The 23,376-nt window shown below is 37.6% G+C and overlaps 1 protein-coding gene across 1 annotated transcript; it reads left to right on the forward strand.

Annotated features, from left to right (window-relative positions):
• Positions 1-357: 357 nt before the first annotated feature.
• Positions 358-4,605, forward strand: LOC132562812 (uncharacterized; the record flags this gene model as incomplete). The annotated part of the gene is made up of 5 exons (XM_060227584.1): positions 358-707; positions 1,971-2,856; positions 3,138-3,168; positions 3,376-3,684; positions 4,301-4,605. Coding segments are annotated over 5 exons (1,881 nt in total), but the record flags the coding sequence as incomplete, so codon positions are not given.
• Between the last annotated feature and the right edge of the window lie 18,771 nt (positions 4,606-23,376).

The raw sequence follows: 23,376 nt of genomic DNA on the forward strand, positions 1-23,376 counted from the left end.
TTTGTCATGATGATAGATATATTTATCATCAACTGCAAGAAACAAAAACAAAAATCCTAACAAATAATCACGCAAAGCAGACATGGTCACATTTAGCATGAGTTTGACTTATGCTTATCATAGTAAGACATTGATAATCGAATTCTTTACACATAATATGTCGGTAATAGACGGGCCAATTTTAAGCGGTTTTCAACTCTTTTGATTTTCGGTCAAAGAATAGCAAATATCATTAGTTTCTTTTTTCTGCGTTACCTGTCTGGAAATAGTTTGGTGTTGCAATATGAATATTTGCTTTGTATGTAGGTTTTTTTTAATTTAACCATACTTAAAAACTAACGTATCATTTTATCATAGAAAGAAGAACAGAACAAAGCGTTTCTCACGGTGATAAACAAATTGAGAGGGAAGCCCGAAATCCGTCATATTATGGAAAAACATGTACAGGAAATGTTTCATATTGCAAACCTGAACGACGATTCTCAGAATAAAGAGATCTACGATCTGATTTGGAAAACGCTGATGAAAGTGGCACCACTGCAATCTCGTTGGGAATTACCGGTGCCGGCAAGATGGCTGGCACTCGAACATGCTTTGGTAAGGTGTAAGAAGGCAGGAAGTATAGTCCTGACATATGAGGAGTTGATGGATGTAAACAAGAACCTTGCAGTGCCAATACCAACACACGCTATCATGGACTTTTTGAAGTAGGTAGTCCATTTCAAAACTGTACAGGTTATTAATCGAAGGCGGCATTCATGGATTTCTATTAATTTCGGGAAAACCAGACGTTCTTCAATGTGATAATCCGACAGAGATCACATTATTTTCGTAGAGAACTGATTCGTTCACACGTTTTATAACGCGATTTGATTTTTCCCTGTCTTACTTTACATCCTTCTTTAATACGTGCAAGTATTTTTTTCTGGAAAAGCGACCCAATGGGAAAAGCAAATATCATTATGATAGCTCACGTTTAATCAGAGGCTGGTCAAAATTATGACCACTTCTCATTCTTCAGCAATTATCATACAGTTTAATTTGACTGCATAGTTTAGATAATAGTTAAACCAAATAATGCACGGATACCAATGAGTATTTATATATATTTTTTTTTTTTTTTAGGGGGGGGGGGGGGGTAGATAGTGTTCCCTTGCGTGCAATTCTGTTACACACATTGCATTCGTTATAATATATTTATGCAAAATAAATGGCTAGTTGCTTCAGTTATAATTAGTAAGGATAATCAGAATGCGGCAAGTCATTTCTACAAATCATTGGGTATATATCTGTAGACAATGTTGTTACTGCGAAGTAATCCTGTCATATTTATAGGCGATTCGAGTAAGCCGTGCTGTCTGTGCAATTTGACATTATTCTTGATTAGGTCCGATAAGGTTCGCATTAAATGTTCCTTCGCATGGGAATACAGTTCAAAAGCTGAACAAATACAAGAGCAGATTTACAATTAACCCTCGATGAACTTTTTCAATACAGTTTGCATTTTTTACGTATAACTTAAAAGTAAGGATGTATCTTTAAGTAATTCAGAGATAAAATCGAACAAATCAGTGCACGTTCTAAAATGCAAGTGCTTCCGTGACTTCTGGATATAGCAAATACATTATGGGTATATTCCTTAATTCTTCAATTTCAGTTAACGGAAACTTAAATTGCTTTAAAGGAACAGTAAATAAAAACGATATAAACTTTTATTGAGTAATACCAAAAGAATTTAGTTAATTTTAGACTGTTTTTTTATATACATCTAGCAAGTGGTCCTGTGTGACTTCAGGTTCCGTAAAACCGTATGGATTTTAGAACGCAATCTGATTTAACTTGACACCAGATCCTAATTCTGAATAGTCAATCTAGAATACTATATATGCTTATTTATTACCATCTTTGATATATCTGTAATTAATATATACATTTATAAATTCAGCTTTCAAAGATAAACGTTTTTCCAGATATCTGAAACTTGACGGATGTTTCCTCTGCTTTGATCTCCATACCAAGAGACCATTCATTGTTCTCCAACCACAGTGGATAATCGACGCATTCAAAGCCATTATCACGGCCCCGACATTCGCAGCGAATCTACCGATCAGTATGAGACTTCAATGGGAGGACTATGAAAAATCTGGTCTTCTTAAATTGAGCTTCATCAAACAACTTTGGGCAGAGAAATTTCATGAAAACGAAGACAAACTCTACATCGCAATGGAAACTATTTGTCTTCTTGCCAAACCATTAACAGATGTCCCGAATGATGATGTTGACTACTTCATTGTACCTAGCATGCTCCAACCAGCCACTCCCGAGAAAATCATACCGGTTCTCGAAGAACCCAACACTGTCAGCACCGTCACTCTTTGTCTAAAATTTGACAATCAATTCATCCCTCCGGCAGTGTGGGATAAATTCCTTGCGGCTTGCATACACAGGTTTCAGCGACTGAATGAACCCGGTCACGCTGACTTAAACGTTTTACAGCGTGGGTTTGCCTGTTTGTCCATGAATTTCATGTGGAACATGGTCATCCACTGTCACAGAAACGCTATGAAAATCAAACTATTCAAGAGGGCTACAACTAATGTACAGCCAGCAGGAGCTGGTGTCATTATTGTAGGCATTCTAGAATATCTTCTCCAACAAGTCCTTGAATCCAGCCACCAAGATCACCTAAGATACCAATTTTACCTCCATGATAACCATCTTTTCACGCCTGATGACAAAATGGCCAGAGTAGAGGATCTTAGACTGACGACTCAGTTACCATGTTACGGTTCAAAAGGACATGGATTTATAGAAAGAGAGGATATCCTTGACTGGTTTAAACACTCAACTCTAGAGGTACGTGATTATTGTACAATTTGCAGTTCAATGTAATGACCCGTTCATTTATTACTTTTAATGTTTTACTTTAGTGTTTTGATGTATTTGACAAACCGTTCGTTCAAAACAATTACGATCAAATGACAAAAAGAAAATGCAAGAACAGTCCGGAGGGTCATTTTGTCTTCCGCAAGACAAGATGCCAAAAACACATGATCATACCTATGATATATGCCTCAATGTAAGTGCATTGCTTGCAATAACATCATACATACATCGTATTTATTTATCTTTTTTAGCCGGAAAAACAGATTCCAAGTGGCAGTTGTGGTAAGTGTATATTCTTACACATGTTGCTAAATTTTTAGCTTAAAATTAAAACTCTAATGTATTTTTCAACTCATTGTCTTAGATTTTAGCAATTTCATATTTCAAAAAGAGCAAGCAGTTTGCTTGATACAATATTTTCTGCGATGAAATGCTGTATTCCGAATGCTTTTTCCCTAATTTCCAAAGTTTACGAAAATGTTTTTTCAGTAAAGATAAATGACTTAGATGATAGGAAGCCGACCATCAAAGAAATTGGTAGAGTCTCTAAATACATTGGAAAATCCTACCAAACGTTCTTTGTCGGGCTTGGCTGTCCTATTGAGCTATTGGAGCAGGAGATGGAAGAGCATCGCCACCTCACGTTTAGATCTTGTCTGACGAAGATCTTCCTTCAGCTACGCAACATGAAGGTAGACATTAGTTTCGGAAATTTAGCCGAGGCTATGTCAGAAAATGGAATGAATCCTTCACAGCTTCAACATGTCCTTGACGATAACAGAAATAAAGAGTTTAAAGGTATCAAAGATACGTCAACTATTATGTTGGGTTATTCCCATTATCCCGGTGTCAATATTGTTTATCCTTTTCGTTTCACTCAGAATATTTTGTAATAAAATAAATAATCTTTAAGTCCTCAAACGTTGATGTAAGTACATGTAATAAATCCTCAAGTGTTTATATAATTGCATGTAATTCATCATCAATGTTTTATATAATTACATGTAATATCTGCCTAAGTGAGGTATAATTGCATATGTTATATGTTGGCTTAACCATGTTGACCTTACAGGTTTTTTCCTTCCTGTAGCATGATGAATTTGCATATAACTACCTTTGGAAGCATTTTAAAATAAAATGTAACGGGAAGAAAACAAGACCAGGTTGCCGGAAAGGCTTAGAATCTTGCTCGATCGTCTTATGTTAATTTTGAAGTAAATTTGCGTTCCCATATTAGACCCAAGCTGTTAATAACTAACCAAACTAACTACTAAAGGGCATCAAACACGCCTATCTCCATAATGCAAAAGTAGACAGATTTTTCCTCATGCGATCAGTGTGAAGACCATACAATTTTTCCTTGACGGTAATAATACACTTGAATATCTTTTATCTAATTTCATTTTATTTTCAGATGAAACTTTGTCGAGGAGCTCCCTGCAAAAATCTCTGACAGGCACTGATGTTGATCTCATTGAAAATCATTCGAATTTCAAACCGTACTTTAACTTTTTTCTTGAAATGGGATTTTCTCCGAAGTCTATCGACGAGTTCGATTACTATTACAGAAACAAGAAACATCGTGAGAAGATCAAAGCCATGCTGATGGCTTTGATCGATGAAATCCAGCCCCGCCCGAATTGGAACACACTCCTTTTGGCGATGGAAGAATGCAATATGGACACAGAATCTCTGCTCGAAGCCTTGAAGTCAAAATAGGGTTGTTTCGGCTTCTCATCGAATGACAAATGTCTTTTCAATAGACTCAAATTAGTTTCGGTTGGACGTGGATGCTATTTAGCTTGTTTATTTTTCTCTTTCGACTAACCATCTCAAGATGACACTAAATACCTAGATATTTTATGACTGTACCTAGACAACCTACATTACTCCTGGATTCCATCTCCCTTTCACGGGTTTGAAAGTCTGCCCATTTGTCATGAATCCATTAGTAGGTGTTATATTCCAGGACAGTGCTTTTGCAGATCAAATGCGTTTTCAGTCTAATAATATAAAGAGGATGTTTACTGTTTCATAACAGTCATAAGGGTATTTGACAGGGCATGACAGGGATATTTACTGCATTATTTAGTGTTATTTATGATTATCTGTAACTAGTATGTCTAAAATCTTATAATATTGATGTATATAAGGATATTCTCCTAGGATGTTTACAGTGTCAAAACACTGATATATATAAGGATATTCACCTAGGATGTTAACAGTGTTAAAACACTTCTGTATATAAGGATATTCACCTAGGATATTTACAGTGTTAAAACGTTTATGTATATATGGATATTAACCTCGGATGTTTACAGTGTTAAAACACGTATGTATATAAGGATATTAACCTAGGATGTTTACAGTGTTAATACACTAATGTATATATGGGTATTTACTAGGATGTTAATAGTGTTATAACACTGATGTATATAAGGATATCTAACTAAGATTAACACAAAACATGTTTCAATTGATCTTAATGGCGTATAGGGGTCGGCATGGATAACTGTGCCAGTCGCGAAAAATCAACGTTGACAGGATTTCGGATGTAAGATGGGATAAATAAGATATCATTCATACTGGTAACGAATGACAGTCGGGAACAATCAACATTTAAGTAATGGATTACTAATCACATTCTGATTAATCAATATTAACAGGGTAACTACCTTAACTCGATTACTGGTGACAGTCCGGCTAAAACCACCTTAACTGGATTACTGATGAAAGTCAGAATAAAACCACCTTAACTCAATTACTGATGACTGGATATAACCGCCTTAACTCGATTACTGATGACAGAAAGGATAAAACCACCTTAACTGGATTACTGATGACAGTCAGGATAAAATGACTTTAACTCGATTACTGATGACAGTCAGGCTGAAACCAACTTAACTGGATTACTGATGAAAGTCAGAATAAAACCACCTTAACTCAATTACTGATGACTGGATATAACCGCCTTAACTCGATTACTGATGACAGAAAGGATAAAACCACCTTAACTGGATTACTGATGACAGTCAGGATAAAATGACTTTAACTCGATTACTGATGACAGTCAGGCTAAAACTACGTTCTCTTGATTAACAATGACAGAGAGGCTGAAACTATCTTAACTTGATTACCGATGATAGTGAGGCTAAAACTACCTTAACTGGATTACCGATGATAGTGAGGCTAGAACATCCTGAACTGGATTACTGATGACACTCAGGCTAAAATCACCTTAACTGGATTACTGATGACAGTGAGAATAAATCAGCTTTTCTTATTGGGATTACCGAGGACATGAAGTTCAAATTAAGAAGATTTATAGAGTACAATTATGATGAATTAGTTTAAATTTAAATTAATTACTGATGACCGCCAAGATGCTTGGAATTCAGCAGAGTACTGGGGTACCACTGAATCAGTGAGTTTTAAATTGATTACTGATTAGAGTCAGGATAATTGGAATTCAACATGTAACTGTCAAAACACCGGTTCTGTTAGCTTACACTGAATTGCTGATGATAGTTAGGATACGTGAAATTCAACAGATTAGGGAGAAAACGCTGAATTCGTGAATAAAAACGAGATCTCGGACCGGGTACATGATCTTAAACCAGATTACTGACGATAATCAAAATGCATGAAATTCAAAGACTTAATATAGAAACTCTGGATCATGGAACAGTTACAAGAGTACCGGTAACAGTCCGTCGACATAAGCATTACCTGCAATAAAGATCACATTCAGGGAATCGGAGCATTAACTGATATAATGATCATATTCAAGGGGCGTGGACTGGATTACTGGTGACAGACAGGATACATTGGTGTCAAGCAGACAATTGAGGAAACAACGTATACGTAAATGACATGACATTTAAACAGCATTCAAAGGAGACTCCGAATGTTAATGACAGTCCAGAGATATGTTCTTTAACTGGAATACTGATTACGGCCCGGGGTTATAAACTTAAATTAAGAAACTGATGAACGTCCGGAGTATCGAATATTTCAATAAATAAATGATTGATGTTTGAAATGATAAACATCTAATTGAATCATTGATGACAGTCCGGATTAATGAGCATTCCAATTTAGAAATTATGACAGTCTGAATTAATGAAGGTTCCAATGGACCATTGATGACCGTTTAGATCAATGACGGATTACTGATGACAGTCCGGATAAATATCAGTTCAATTGATTACGGATGATAGTCAGGGTTAATAAACATTTCGATAGATCGCTGATGGCAGTCCGGATAAATATCAGTTCAATTGATTACTGATGACAGTCCGGATAAATATCAGTTCAATTGATTATTGATGACAGTCCGGATAAATAACAGTTCAATTGATTACGGATGACAGTCAGGGTTAATAAACATTTCGATAGATCGCTGATGGCAGTCCGGATAAACAAATACTTCAATACATTACTAATAACAGTCCGGATTTATAAACATTTTAATGAATCATTGATGGCAGTCAGAATTATTTAACATTTCACTGAATCACTGATGATCGAATTAGTTTAAATTTTAATTGATCACAGATGATATTTTGAATCAAGAAATATTTCAGTGGATTACTGAATGAAAACTTCGAATGATTACGGGTGACAGTCAGGGTTAATAACCATTTCAATAGATCACTGACGACAGTCCGGATAAACGAATACTTCAATGGATTACTGATGACGGTCCGGAGTAACAAACATTTTAATAAATCACTGATAACTGCCCGGATTAACTAACATTTCATTGAATCATTGATGACACGTCGAATTAGGGAATATTTCAATGATGGATTACTGATCACAGGCCGGTTTAATGAACATTTCAATAGATAACTGATGGCAATCCAAATAAATAAACAGTTCAATAGATCATTTACGGCAATCCGGATGAAGAAATATTTCAATGGGTTACTGATGCCAGTTCGGATTTATAAACACTTTGATGGATCACTGATGACTATCGGCATTAATGAACATTTCACTGGAATAATGATGTTAGTCCAAATCAATGATATAAACTGTATCATTGATAATAGTGTGGATGCTTGATATGTAACTTGGTTTACCAATGAGGGTCTCGATAAATGAAAATAATAATAATTACTGATGATTGTCAGGGTACATGACCTTGAAACACATAAGTAAGCGGAGATCGACGCAGTCCGGATAAATGAAGTTGATCAAAGTCAGAATACAACTGATTAAAATCCGATTCAATGAATATTAAACATATCACTAAAATAGATGACTGGAAATATAAAATTCAACTGTACTACTGATTACAGCACATTTAAATGAATTCTACTTGGAATACTGAAGACAGTCTGGAGATTTAACTATATCACTGATGATAGATTGAATATATGAACTTATTAAATCTAAATAGATCACTGAATACAATCTATATAAATAGACTCCAACCAAATTACGGATGACTGTCAAGATAAGTCCATTTGTAGTTATGGCAATCTGGGTCTATTGAGAAAAGTTCAGATACATAGATTTTTACTGGATTTGTGCGGGAATTCCGGATAGATGAACTGTTAATTGATGTCAATCTGGTTTGATAGAAGAGATTACAGTATTTATTGATGCGTTCTATTGGGTCAGTGTTATTGAGTTAATGTCAGTTCGTGCAAATGGATATGTAGATTAGTTGCTAATCAAAATCCGGACCAATGAACTTGTACCGTGTTACCGATGACCGTCTGTGTTAAAGAGTTTATATTGATAAGAGATGACAATCCGGACACATGAGCTTGTATTTGTTTACCGATGATATTCTGTATATGCTTTATATTTACTGATGATAGTTTACATTTAATTTCTGATGACGTAGAAGATATGGAGATTGTACTTACAGTCCCAATAAATGAGTTGGCGAATGGTCACTGATGACATTAAATTTTAATAATTTTAACATGGTTACTACTGAAAAATCCGGATTAATGAATTTGTGTTGAATGATTATTGATAGTCTGGGTTATTGAATTTGTTTGGTTGCAGGTGGCAGTCTATGTCCGTTCGTTGTAACTGTAATATTTATGGGAGCACGTATGCGTGAGTCGGTTGTGTTCTTGATGACAGGTAAATGAATCAATATTCAAACATTAGCAAAAAGGATCAATGAGTCACTGATGACAATCTGAATGTATATCGTTTTACTGTGTAGCAAAATACATTCTAATTATGCAATGCTTACCTTTGTTCGGATTACTGAGTTTGCACTTGGTCACCGCTGACATTCCGGACACATTGATTTATTCAATGTTAATGATGACAGTTCATTGTTTTGCAAGTGAATTTAGGATAATTGAGTTTGGTTTAGGTTAATGACTGCAGTACGGTTTAATTGTTTTGTAAGATGATAATGATGAAAGTCCAGATAGCGAGTTCTGTTTGATTACTTACCGTCCAAATAAAGTTGCCTTCTGATGGTATTCAGATTACAGTAGTGTTTTTGTACTGGGTTACTGGTCATGTTGCTCGATTAGTCGGTTTGAATTTGGCTACTGATGACAGTCCGGATAAACGAGCACGTTCTAGGATAACGATGACAGATTTAGTAGCCTGTACTAGATGGTAGGTTATTGAGGATTTTCCTGATAACAATTTGATCTCTGATGATTCACTAATCAAAGACAGAATAAATTAATGTCCGCTCCAGTTTGACCAGGTTAATGTTGACTTCTGGATTAATGTGATTTTACAAGAAAACAGTTGACCGTCCAGTTTAATGAGATCGTACATGAAAACTGTTGACATTCCGGAAAATGTACCAGGTTACATATGACCGTCCGGATTAATTTTGTTGTGCTAGATAAATGAAGACAGTTAGGATTAATGAGCTTGTGTTACAAAACAGATGACTCTTCGGATTAACAAATATGTATTAGGTTTGAAGTGACAGTCTGGATTAAAGAGATTGTACTAGATAACTGAAGAACGTCCGGATTAAAGAACATGTATTAGATAACAGATGACAGTCCTGGTTAAGTAACATGAACTAGATAACAGATGACTGTCCGGATTAACTAGCATAGACTAGATAATAGATGACGGTCCGAATTAAGGAGCATTGACTAGATAACAAATGACTCTCCGGATTAATAGCATGGACTAGATAATAGATGACGGTCCGAATTAAGGAGCATTGATTAGATAACAGATAACTGTTCGGATTAAGGAGCATGGACTAGATAACAGCTGACAGTCCGGATTAACTAGCATGTACTAGATAACAGATGACAGTCCAATCAATGATAACCGTCCATGGCTATTGATAACATAATCAGTTAATTTATAGTGACTCACCGATGGCAGTTCAGATCAATGAGGGTGTAATGATTTATACCCAAGGAACCGATCATGTGTACTGAATTATTGAGGGTCAACCTGTTTTAATGGGTTAAAACTGATATCCTCAAGCCTATGATTACTTATTTCCGTCATATTAAATTATTTTTTCTGGGCTTCTTGATAATAGTTTGGATAAATGCGTTTTCGCCGAGTTATTGATGACAATCCGAAAACATGAGATATATGAATCTACGTATGATTTTTGGTGATAGTCTGAATCAATGGATTGGTACTGGGTTATTTATATCAGTCTAGACACACAATATTGTGTAACTGGTTGAAATCCGTATAAATGCATCCTTGCATGGTGTTTGGTGCATGTGTGAATACTTGAATCTGTACATTGTGTTTGTTGATAGTCGAGTTTTGACTGTTTAAGTATTAAGTCAGTATTTTGTGCTTTTTCACCGATAATAGTCCGGGTACATGAGTTTTAACATTGAACTCCGGATAAATTAATTTGTTTACAATGTTGGTTTGTACATTTCGTACAACTGAAATTTTAATCTGATTTTTTTTTAAGTATTTTACATATACATAATATAAATCTGCACGATATATTTATATAACGACATTCTGCAGATGTTATATGTACAAATATCTAATTCGGAATTAGTTTGCCTTCTTAAACAAATAAATGTTCTGAACGAAATATAATGTTATTTTTGTATTTATTCACTGTTTTATGCATGCAGCTGTGTACGAACACATGTTTACAACTTCCATATCGAATGTACACCAAAACGTAGCATACAGATTGTGTAATACAAAGTGGAATCAACATTAACACAATTAGTGTAAACGTTATAATGTCTCAATTATTCTTTCTCAATCTTAATTTCGCCAGGTCCAATGCCAGGACCAAAAAAAAAATTGAATATTTAAGAAAATGTGTTAAGGTAGTTTCATTATAAGACGCTATCAAATCTTAAGATTATTCAATATAATAGTAATTTCTGTGTAAATATAATTACAATTGTATATACCAAATCCTAGAAGTCTTCCACAATTACAACAAATACATCGACCTTCTTTTGCTGTGTTGTCTGTGGCCTTCACTATATAACAAAAGGTAATTGTAACGTTGAGGCAGTCTGTACAGAGGGGAGGTAACTCAAACACGACATTTGTAGTGCAATTGATATCTTTGTTATAACTTTGGATACACAACCTGATATCATACTGTATATAAAGATACCAAATCTAATTGTTCCAGATAGATTGTAGTTTATATGTACATATAAAATTGTATAGTATTGAACATTTGATATAAGTAGTTCAGTGAATCCATTTATTGACGAAATTTTACTTATTTCAATGGATATCCCGAAACTAACTAAGGGAGTTCGATTTCCTGTAACGTCGATGACTATGACATTCAAAAAGGCAATATTTTGTGAATGAAGTAACTGTATCCATTCTCTACTTACTCTCTATCCACATGAACATAATTGTTTTCTACTGCAAAACAGATACCGATTCTTTATACAACTTTCCGAAGGGATAAACAGATTAGGTGATCTAGCATCGATAGAAATTCTATGTATGTGCTTGAACGATGAAGACCTGGCAAATGTCTTGATAACTGAAACAATAGCATACCGACATATCAGATAACTCAAGCTAAGAAATAAAAAGGAAAAAAAATAACAAAATGACGTCTTAGTACCGCACTAAGGTGGGAGTACTGCATGTCAGGACATTTCAGTACTGTATGTTAGAATATCCTAGTACCGCACTAAGCTATGATTACTGTATGCTGGAACATATTAGTACCGCACTAAGGTATTAATACTGTAAGTTAGGACATTATAGTACCGCACTAAGGTATTAATACTGTAAGTTAGGACATTTTAGTACCGCACTAAGGTATCAATACTGTAAGTTAGGGCATTTTAGTATCGCACTAAGGTATGATTACTGTATGCTGGAACAGTTTAGTACCGCACTAAGGTATTAATACTGTAAGTTAGAATATCCTAGTACCGCACTAAGGTATTAATACTGTAAGTTAGGACATTTTAGTATCGCACTAAGGTATGAGTACTGTAAGTTAGGATATTTTAGTACCGCACTAAGGTATTAGTACAGGTAAGTTAGGACATTTTAGTACCGCACTAAGGTATCGGTACTGTAAGTTAGGACATTTTAGTACCGCACTAAGGTATTGGTACTGTAAGTTAGGACATTTTAGTACCGCACTAAGGTATTAATACTGTAAGTTAGGACATTTTAGTACCGCACTAAGGTATGAGTACTGTAAGTTAGAATATCTTAGTACCGAAATAAGGCGCATTAAGGTACTGTTTAGGTTTGTTAGGTATTTTGATATTGTATATTGGGACATCTTATGAATTTCTACTGTATGTTGGGACATTTAAGTACAGTATTATTTCAATATATTTCGACATCTGAGTACTGCACTAAGGCATTCGTTCTGTAGGTTGTGACATTTCAATACCACATTAATATATCGGTACTGTATGATGGGACATCTTAGTACCGCCTTAAGGTATTGGGTCTGTATGTTTGGGCGTCTTAGTACCACACAAAGAATCTAATTTTATGTTGGGACATCTTAGACACTAAAGTACTGTTAATGTATGTTGGGACACATGAGTATCGCACTAAGGAAATGGTTTACTATATAAGGACATTTTAGTACAGGAAGAAGATATTTTGATTCTGTATGTTGGGACGTCTTAGTTCCGTATTAAGTTTTTTGGTTTCATATCTTAGGAACATTTCAGGAGCTAAATTATAGGTACAGTATATTTGGACATCTGGGTACCGCACATAGGTATTGGCTCTGTACCTTGGGACATCTTAGGTACAAAGGTATTGCTTCTGTATGCTGGGACTTCTTAGGCACTAAATTATTGGTAAAGTATATTTGGACATCTGGGTACCGCACTTAGGTATTGGTTCTGTATCTTGGGACATCTTAGGTACAAAGGTATTCCTTCTGTATGCTGGGACTTCTTAGGCACTAAATTATTGGTACAGTATATTTGGACATCTGGGTACCGCACTTAGGTATTGATTCTGTATCTTGGGGCATCTTAGTAGTAGATATTGTTATTGTATGTTGGGAAATCAAAAGTAGGATATTTTGATACTGTATTTTGGGACTGATTATTACCGCACTGAGATACTTGATAGTGTATTTGGGACTGATTATTACCGCACTTAGATATTTGAAACTGTATCTTGGGAATGATTATTACCGCACCTAGATATTTTGATACTGTATTTTGGGACTGATTATTACCGCACTGAGATATTTGATACTGTATTTTGGGACTGATTATTACCGCACCTAGATATTTTGGTACTGTATTTTGGGACTGATTATTACCGCACTGAGATATTTGATACTGTATTTTGGGACTGATTATTACCGCACCTAGATATTTTGGTACTGTATTTTGGGACTGATTATTACCGCACTGAGATATTTGATACTGTATTTTGGGACTGATTATTACCGCACCTAGATATTTGATACTGTATTTTGGGACTGATTATTACCACACTGAGATATTTGATACTGTATTTTGGGGAATGATTATTTCCGCACCTAGATATTTTGGTACTGTATTTTGGGACTGATTATTACCGCACTGAGATATTTGATACTGTATTTTGGGACTGATTATTTCCGCACCTAGATAGTTTGGTACTGTATTTTGGGACTGATTATTACCGCACTGAGATATTTGATACTGTATTTTGGGACTGATTATTTCCGCACCTAGATATTTTGGTACTGTATTTTGGGACTGATTATTACCGCACTGAGATATTTTGGTACTGTATTTTGGGACTGATTATTACCGCACTGAGATATTTGATACTGTATTTTGGGACTGATTATTACCGCACCTAGATATTTTGGTACTGTATTTTGGGACTGATTATTACCGCACTGAGATATTTCATACTGTATTTTGGGACTGATTATTACCGCACTGAGATATTTGATACTGTATTTTGGGACTGATTATTTCCGCACCTAGATATTTTGGTACTGTATTTTGGGACTGATTATTACCACACTGAGATATTTGATACTGTATTTTGGGGAATGATTATTTCCGCACCTAGATATTTTGGTACTGTATTTTGGGACTGATTATTACCGCACTGAGATATTTGATACTGTATTTTGGGACTGATTATTTCCGCACCTAGATATTTTGGTACTGTATTTTGGGACTGATTATTACCACACTGAGATACTTGATAGTGTATTTGGGACTGATTATTACCGCACTTAGATATTTTGATACTGTATTTTGGGACTGATTATTTCCGCACCTAAATATCTGATACTGTATTTTGGGACTGATTATTACCGCACCTAGATATCTGATACTGTATTTTGGGACTGATTATTACCGCACCAATATATCTGATACTGTATTTTGGGACTGGTTATTACCTCACTGTGATATTTGATACTGTATTTTGTGACATCTTATTACCGCATAAAGATATTGGTTCTGTACGTTTGGTCATATAATGCGTTCAGCTATTGAAAATGTATGTTGGGACATCTGAGTACCGCACTTATGTATTGTTTCTGTAAATTTGGAAAATCTGAGTGCCACACGACGGTATTGAGTCTGCATGTTTGGACATCTTAGTACCACAATACGGTTTGAGTTTCTATGCTGGGGCATCTGAGTACCGCGCTACGGTATTTAGTCTGTATGTTAGACATCAGAGTACCACACGACGGTATTGAGTCTGTATGTTGGGACATTTGAATACCGCACTACGGCATTTAGTCTGTATAATGGGATATCTAAGTACCGCACTACGACATTGAGTTTGGATATTTGGACATCTGAGTACCGTACTACGGTATTGAGTCTGTATGTTAAGACATCTGAGTACCACACTATGTATTGTTTATGTATGCTGGGGCATCTGAGTACCGCACTACGACATTGAGTCTGGATATTGGGACATCTGAGTGCCGCACTTATGTATTGAGTCAGTCTGTTAGGACATCTGAGTACCGCACTACGGTATTCAGAATGTCTGTTGGGACATCTGAGGACTGCACTAAGACATTGAATATGGATATTTGGACATCTGAGTACCGTATTACGGTATTGAGTCTGTATGTTAAGACATCTGAGTACCACACTATGTATTGTTTATGTATGCTGGGGCATCTGAGTACCGCACTACGACATTGAGTCTGGATATTGGGACATCTGAGTACCGCACATATGTATTAAGTCTGTCTGTTAGGACATCTGATTACCGCACTAAGACATTGAGTCTGGATATTGGGACATCTGAGTACCGCACTTATGTATTGAGTCTGTCTGTTGTTACATCTGAGTACCGCGCCTATGTATTGTTTCTGTATGTTGGACATCTGAATCAGCACTATGTTATTGTTTCTGTATGTTGGACATCTGAGTATCGCAATATGGTATTGAGTCTGTATATTGTTACATCTGAATACCGCACTACGGCATTGAGTCTGTATGTTGTTATATTTGAGTACCACATGACAGTATTTAGACTGTATGTTGGGACATCTGAATACCACACTACGGTAATCAGTATGTCTGTTGGGACATCTGAATTCCGCACTACGGCATTGAGCCTGTATGTTGGGACATCTGAGTACCGCACTCATGTAATGAGCCTGTATGTTGGGACATCTGAGTACCGCAATACGGTATTCAGTATGTCTGTTGGGACATCTAATGACCGCACTAAGACATTGAGTCTGGATATTGGGACATCTGAGTATCGTACTACGACATTGAGTCTGTCTGTTGGGACATATGAGTGCCACACTACGGTTTTGAGTCGGTATGTAGGGACATCTGATTACCGCACTTATGTATTGTTTTTTGTATGTTGGACATCTGAATCAGCACTATGTTATTGTTTCTGTATGTTGGACATCTGAGTACCGCGCTACGGTATTTAGTCTGTATGTTTGACATCTGAGTACCACACGACGATATTGAGTCTGTACGTTGGGACATCTGAATACCGCATTACGGTATTCAGTATGTCTGTTGGGTTATCTGAGTACCGCACTACGGAATTGGGTCCGTTTAATGGGATATCTAAGTACCGCACTACGATATTGATTCTGGATATTGGGACATCTGAGTACCGTACTGCGGTATTGAGTTTGTATGTTAAGACATCTGAGTACCACACTATATATTGTTTCGGTATGTTGGGGGATCTGGGTACCGCGCTACGGTATTCAGTATGTCTGTTGGGACATCTGATGACCGCACTAGGACATCGAGTCTGAATATTGGGACATCTGAGTACCGTACTACGGTATTGAGTCTGTATGTTGCAACATCAGAGTACCCCACTGCGGTATTGAGTCTGTCTGTCCGGAAATCTGAGTACCGCACTACGGTATTGAGTCTGTATGTTGGGACATCTGAATACCGCACTACGGCATTGAGTTTGCATGTTGTTACATCTGAGTACCGCACTACGGTATTGAGTCTGTATGTTGAGATATCTGAGTACCGCTCTTATGTAATGAGCTTGTATGTTGGGATATCTCAGTACCGCACTGATGTATTGTTTCTGTATGTTGGACATCTGAGTATCGCAATATGGTATTGAGTCTGTATGTTGTTACATCTGAATACCGCACTACGGTATTCAGCATGTCTGTTGGGACATCTGAATACCGCACTACGGCATTGAGCCGGTATGTTCGGACATCTGAGTACCGCACTACGGTATTCAGTATGTCTGTTGGGACATCTGATTACCGCACTTATGTATTGTTTTTGTATGTTGGACATCTGAATACCTCACTACGTTATTGTTTCTGTATGTTGGACATCTGAGTATAGCAATTTGGTATTGAGTATGTATGTTGTTACATCTGAATACCGCACTACGACATTGAGTCTGTAAAATGGGATATCTTAGTACCGCACTACGACATTGAGTCTGGATATTGGGACATCTGAGTACCGTACTACGGTATTGAGTCTGTATGTTAAGATATCTGAGTACCAAACTATGTATTGTTTCGGTATACTGGGGCATCTGAGTACCGCGCTACGGTATTTAGTCTGTATGTTTGACATCTGAGTACCACTCGACGGTATTGAGTCTGTATGTTGGGACATCTGAATACCGCACTACGGTATTCAGTATGTCTGTTGAGTTATCTGAGTACCGCACTACGGCATTGGGTCCGTTTAATGGGATATCTTAGTACCGCACTACGATATTGAGTCTGGATATTGGGACATCTGAATACCACACTATATATTGCTTCGGTATGCTGGGGGATCTGAGTACCGCGCTACGGTATTCAGTATGTCTGTTGGGACATCTGTGGACCGCACTAGGACATCGAGTCTGAATATTGGGACATCTGAGTACCGTACTACGGTATTGAGTCTTTCTGTCCGGAAATCTCAGTACCGCACTACGGTATTGAGTCTGTATATTGTTACATCTGAATACCGCACTGCGGTATTCAGCATGTCTGTTGGGACATCTGAATACCGCACTACGGCATTGAGCCGGTATGTTCGGACATCTGAATACCGCACTACGGTATTCAGTATGTCTGTTGGGACATCTGAATACCGCACTACGGCTTTGAGCCTGTATGTTAAGACATCTGAGTATCGCACTTATGTAATGAGCCTGGATATTGGGACATCTGAGTACCGTACTATGGTATTGAGTCAGTATGTTAAGATATCTGAGTACCACACTATGTATTGTTTCGGTATGCTGGGGCATCTAAGTACCACGTTACGGTATTTAGTATGTATGTTGCAACATTATAGTACCCCACTGCGGTATTGAGTCTGTCTGTTCGAAAATCTGAGTACCGCACTACGGTATTGAGTCTGTATGTTGGGACATCTGAATACCGCACTACGGTATTGAGTCTGTATGTTGAGATATATGAGTACCGCTCTTATGTAATGAGCCTGTATGTTGGGATATCTGAGTACCGCACTGATGTATTGTTTCTGTATGTTGGGACATCTGAATACACCACTACGGTATTCAGTATGTCTGTTTGAACATCTGAGAACCGCACTACGACATTGAGTCTGTATAATGTGATATCTTAGTACCGCACTACGACATTGAGTCCGGATATTGGGACATCTGAGTACCGTTCTACGGTATAGAGTCTGTATGTTGGGACATCTGGGTACCGCACTTATGTATTGAGTCTGTCTGTTGGGACATATGAGTGCCACACTACGTTTTTGTGTCGGTATGTTGGGACATCTGATTACCGCACTTATGTATTGTTTTTGTATGTTGGACATCTGAGTACCTCACTACGTTATTGTTTCTGTATGTTTGACATCTTAGTATAGCAATATGGTATTGAGTATGTATGTTGTTACATCTGAATACCGCACTACGGCATTGAGTCTGTATGTTGTTACATCTGATTACCGCAATACGGTATTGAGTCTGTATGTTGAGATATATGAGTACCGATCTGATGTAATGAGCCTGTATGTTGGGATATCTGAGTACCGCACTGATGTATTGTTTCTGTATGTTGGACATCTGAGTATCGAAATATGGTATTGAGTCTGTGTGTTGTTACATCTGAATACCGCACTACGGTATTCAGTATGTCTGTTGGGACATCTGAATACCGCACTACGACATTGAGCCGGTATGTTCGGACATCTGAGTACCGCACTGCGGTATTCAGTATGTCTGTTGTGACATCTGAATACCGCACTACGGCATTGAGCCTGTATGTTAAGACATCTGAGAATCGCACTTATGTAATGAGCTTGCACTACGATATTAAGTCTGGATATTGGGACATCTGAGTACCGTACTATGGTATTGAATCAGTATGTTAAGATATCGGAGTACCACACTATGTATTGTTTCGGTATGCTGGGTCATCTGAGTACCGCGCTACGGTATTTAGTCTGTATGTTGGACATCTGAGTACTACTCGACGATATTGAGTCTGTATGTTGATACATCTGAATACCGCATTACGGTATTCAATATGTCTGTTGGGACATCTGAGTACCGCACTACGGCATTGTGTCTGTATAATAGGATATCTTAGTACAGCACTACGACATTGAGTCTGGATATTGGGACATCTGAGCACCGTACTACGGTATTGAGTCTGTATGTTAAGACATCTGAGTACCACACTATGTATTGTTTATGTATGCTGGCGCATCTGAGTACCGCACTAAGGTATTGAGTCTGTATGTTGTTACATCTGAATACCGCACTACGGCATTGAGTCTGTATGTTGTTACATCTGAATACCGCACTACGGTATTCAGTATGTCTGTTGGGACATCTGAGGACCGCACTAGGACATTGAGTCTGGATATTAGGACATCTGAGTACCGTACTACGGTATTGAGTCTGTATGTTAAGAGATCTGAGTACCGAACTATGTATTGTTTATGTATGCTGGGGCATCTGAGTACCGCACTAAGGTATTGAGTCTGTATGTTGTTACATCTGAATACCGCACTACGGTATTCAATATGTCTGTTTGGACATCTGAGGACCGCACTAGGACATTGAGTCTGGATATTGGGACATCTGAATACCACACTATATATTGCTTCGGTATGCTGGGGGATCTGAGTACCGCGCTACGGTATTCAGTATGTCTGTTGGGACATCTGAGTACTGCACTACGGCATTGTGTCTGTATAATGGGATATCTTAGTACCGCACTACGACATTGAGTCTGGATATTGGGACATCTGAGCACCGTACTACGGTATTGAGTCTGTATGTTAAGACATCTGAGTACCACACTATGTATTGTTTATATATGCTGGGGCATCTGAGTACCGCACTAAGGTATTGAGTCTGTATGTTGTTACATCTGAATACCGCAATACGGCATTGAGTCTGTATGTTGTTACATCTGAGTACCACACGACGGTATTGAGTCTGTATGTTGGGTTATCTGAGTACCGCACTACGGCATTGAGTCTGGATATTGGGACATCTGAGTACCGTACTGCGGTATTGAGTTTGTATGTTAAGATATCTGAGTACCACACTATATATTGTTTATGTATGCTGGGGGATCTGAGTACCGCGCTACGGTATTCAGTATGTCTGCTGGGACATCTGAGGACCGCACTAGGACATTGAGTCTGGATATTGGGACATCTGAGTACCGTACTACGGTATTGATTCTGTATGTTAAGAGATCTGAGTACCAAACTATGTATTGTTTATGTATGCTGCGGCATCTGAGTACCGCACTTATTTATTTAGCCTGTATGTTGCAGCATCAGAGTTCCCCACTGCGGTATTGAGTCTGTCTGTCCGGAAATCTGAGTACCGCACTACGGTATTGAGTCTGTATGTTGAGATATATGAGTACCGCTCTTATGTAATGAGCCTGTATGTTGGGATATCTGAGTACCGCACTGATGTATTGTTTCTGTATGTTGGACATCCGAATCAGCACTATGTTATTGTTTCTGTATGTTGGACATCTGAGTATCGCAATATGGTATTGAATCTGTATGTTGTTACATTTGAATACCGCACTATGGTATTCGGTATGTCTGTTGGGACATCTGAATACCGCACTACGGCATTGAGCCGGTATGTTCGGACATCTCAGTACCGCACTACGGTATTCATTATGTCTGTTGGGACATCTGAGTACCGCACTACGACATTGAGTCTTGATATTGGGACATCTGAGTACCGTACTAAGGTATTGAGTCAGTATGTTAAGATATCTGAGTACCACACTATGTATCGTTTCGGTATGCTGGGGCATCTGAGTACCGCGCTACGGTATTCAGTATGTCTGCTGGGACATCTGAGGACCGCACTAGGACATTGAGTCTGGATATTGGGACATCTGAGTACCGTACTACGGTATTGATTCTGTATGTTAAGAGATCTGAGTACCAAACTATGTATTGTTTATGTATGCTGCGGCATCTGAGTACCGCACTTATGTATTAAGCCTGTATGTTGCAGCATCAGAGTTCCCCACTGCGGTATTGAGTCTGTCTGTCCGGAAATCTGAGTACCGCACTACGGTATTGAGTCTGTATGCTGAGATATATGAGTACCGCTCTTATGTAATGAGCCTGTATGTTGGGATATCTGAGTACCGCACTGATGTATTGTTTCTGTATGTTGGACATCTGAGTATCGCACTATGTTATTGTTTCTGTATGTTGGACATCTGAGTATCGCAATATGGTATTGAATCTGTATGTTGTTACATTTGAATACCGCACTATGGTATTCGGTATGTCTGTTGGGACATCTGAATACCGCACTACGGCATTGAGCCGGTATGTTCGGACATCTCAGTACCGCACTACGGTATTCAGTATGTCTGTTGGGACATCTGAGTACCGCACTACGGCATTGTGTCTTGATATTGGGACATCTGAGTACCGTACTAAGGTATTGAGTCAGTATGTTAAGATATCTGAGTACCACACTATGTATTGTTTCGGTATGCTGGGGCATCTGAGTACCGCGCTACGGTATTTAGTCTGTATGTTGGACATCTGAGTACCACTCGACGGTATTGAGTTTGTATGTTGATACATCTGAATAACGCACTACGGTATTCAATATGTCTGTTGGGTCATCTGAGTACCGCACTACGGCATTGTGTCTGTATAATGGGATATCTTAGTACCGCACTACGACATTGATTCTGGATATAGGGACATCTGAGCACCGTACTACGGAATTGAGTCTGTATGTTAAGACATCTGAGTACCACACTATGTATTGTTTATGTATGCTGGGGCATCTGAGTACCGCGCTACGGTATTTAGTCTGTATGTTGGACATCTGAGTGCCACACTACGGTATTGAGTCAGTATGTTGGGACATCTGAGTACTGCACTACGGCAATGAGTTTGTATGTTTGGACATCTGAGTACCACACTACGGTATTGAGTCAGTGTGTTGGGACATCTGAGTACTGCACTATGGTATTGAGTCTGTATGTTGGGACATCTGAGTACCGCACTACGGAATTGAGTCTGTATGTTGGGACATCTGAGTACCGCACTCAGCACTTCCAGACGTTGTTCTCGCAATAAGGCGATGTCAGTAATAATGAAAGGTGCAGGTTATAATCGTAAGGAGACAGACACAATACAGATTCATTACATTTCTGGTGTGTATCGGCATTTTGATATGTGAATTGATTTTTATGCCACAAGTACTTTATTAAGGAGACCTGTGTTCTTCAATACATTATGACGGCAAAGTGTTATCCCTTTATTCACAAGTCAGTATCCAACTGTCTACTAAGTTGACTAAAACAGATCTTCTGAAACGTTTGAAGTGGACCATTTGGCAGGGCTACCATGCCTACGGAGCATGTGCTATAACTATACGGCATGGTCGTCACTTTCTTGTGTGACAATGAATGTGAATGAGACGGGCACCATATGTGAATATAACTACTGGTTGACATTATCTAATTGACACATCATTTGATTTATTGATTTCTCTGTGAATAGTAAGTAATTAAATACATATCACGGAAGATAATATCCTGTGTAGATACACATGCTTTTCATCGATCCCAGTCAAGCATTGCAATGACCTTGGGAATTTGAATTAATCAGTTTCAATCAACTAGAACGAGTGATCGATATAAGCTAGGTGGACATCTATGTTTTAAAAGCCAATATAATATTTGATATGCCGTTTCACTTTTAAACGTCAATAAATACAATGAAAAATGTATTTTTTCTGTGTAGATGGCATTTTAATGAGAATGTTACAAAAACAAAAGAAAACTTTAAAAAAGCAAAAAGGAGAGAAAAGTGGCGAAGTGAACGTATGACTCATGACTATCACATTTATTTTTTAATTACAAGCTCCTGAATTTGCCTCATAATTCAAAAAAAAGGTATAGTTGTATTTTTCAAATATCCGAATACGTATATGCGTAAACCGATTATTTCTAAAGAAAACCATATGAGTTTGGCATGATGTTCAGAAGAGCTGTTCCTAGCTTGAAAATATCATGTAATACAGGTGACATGGTTTTCTATCTCAAAGACATATCTGTAAAATCCCAACGACGTTTACCTCTAA

This window comes from Ylistrum balloti, unplaced genomic scaffold, assembly GCF_031769215.1.
Source record: "Ylistrum balloti isolate Yb309-2 unplaced genomic scaffold, AGI_CSIRO_Ybal_v1 Utg371518, whole genome shotgun sequence".
Classification (NCBI taxonomy): domain Eukaryota; kingdom Metazoa; phylum Mollusca; class Bivalvia; order Pectinida; family Pectinidae; genus Ylistrum; species Ylistrum balloti.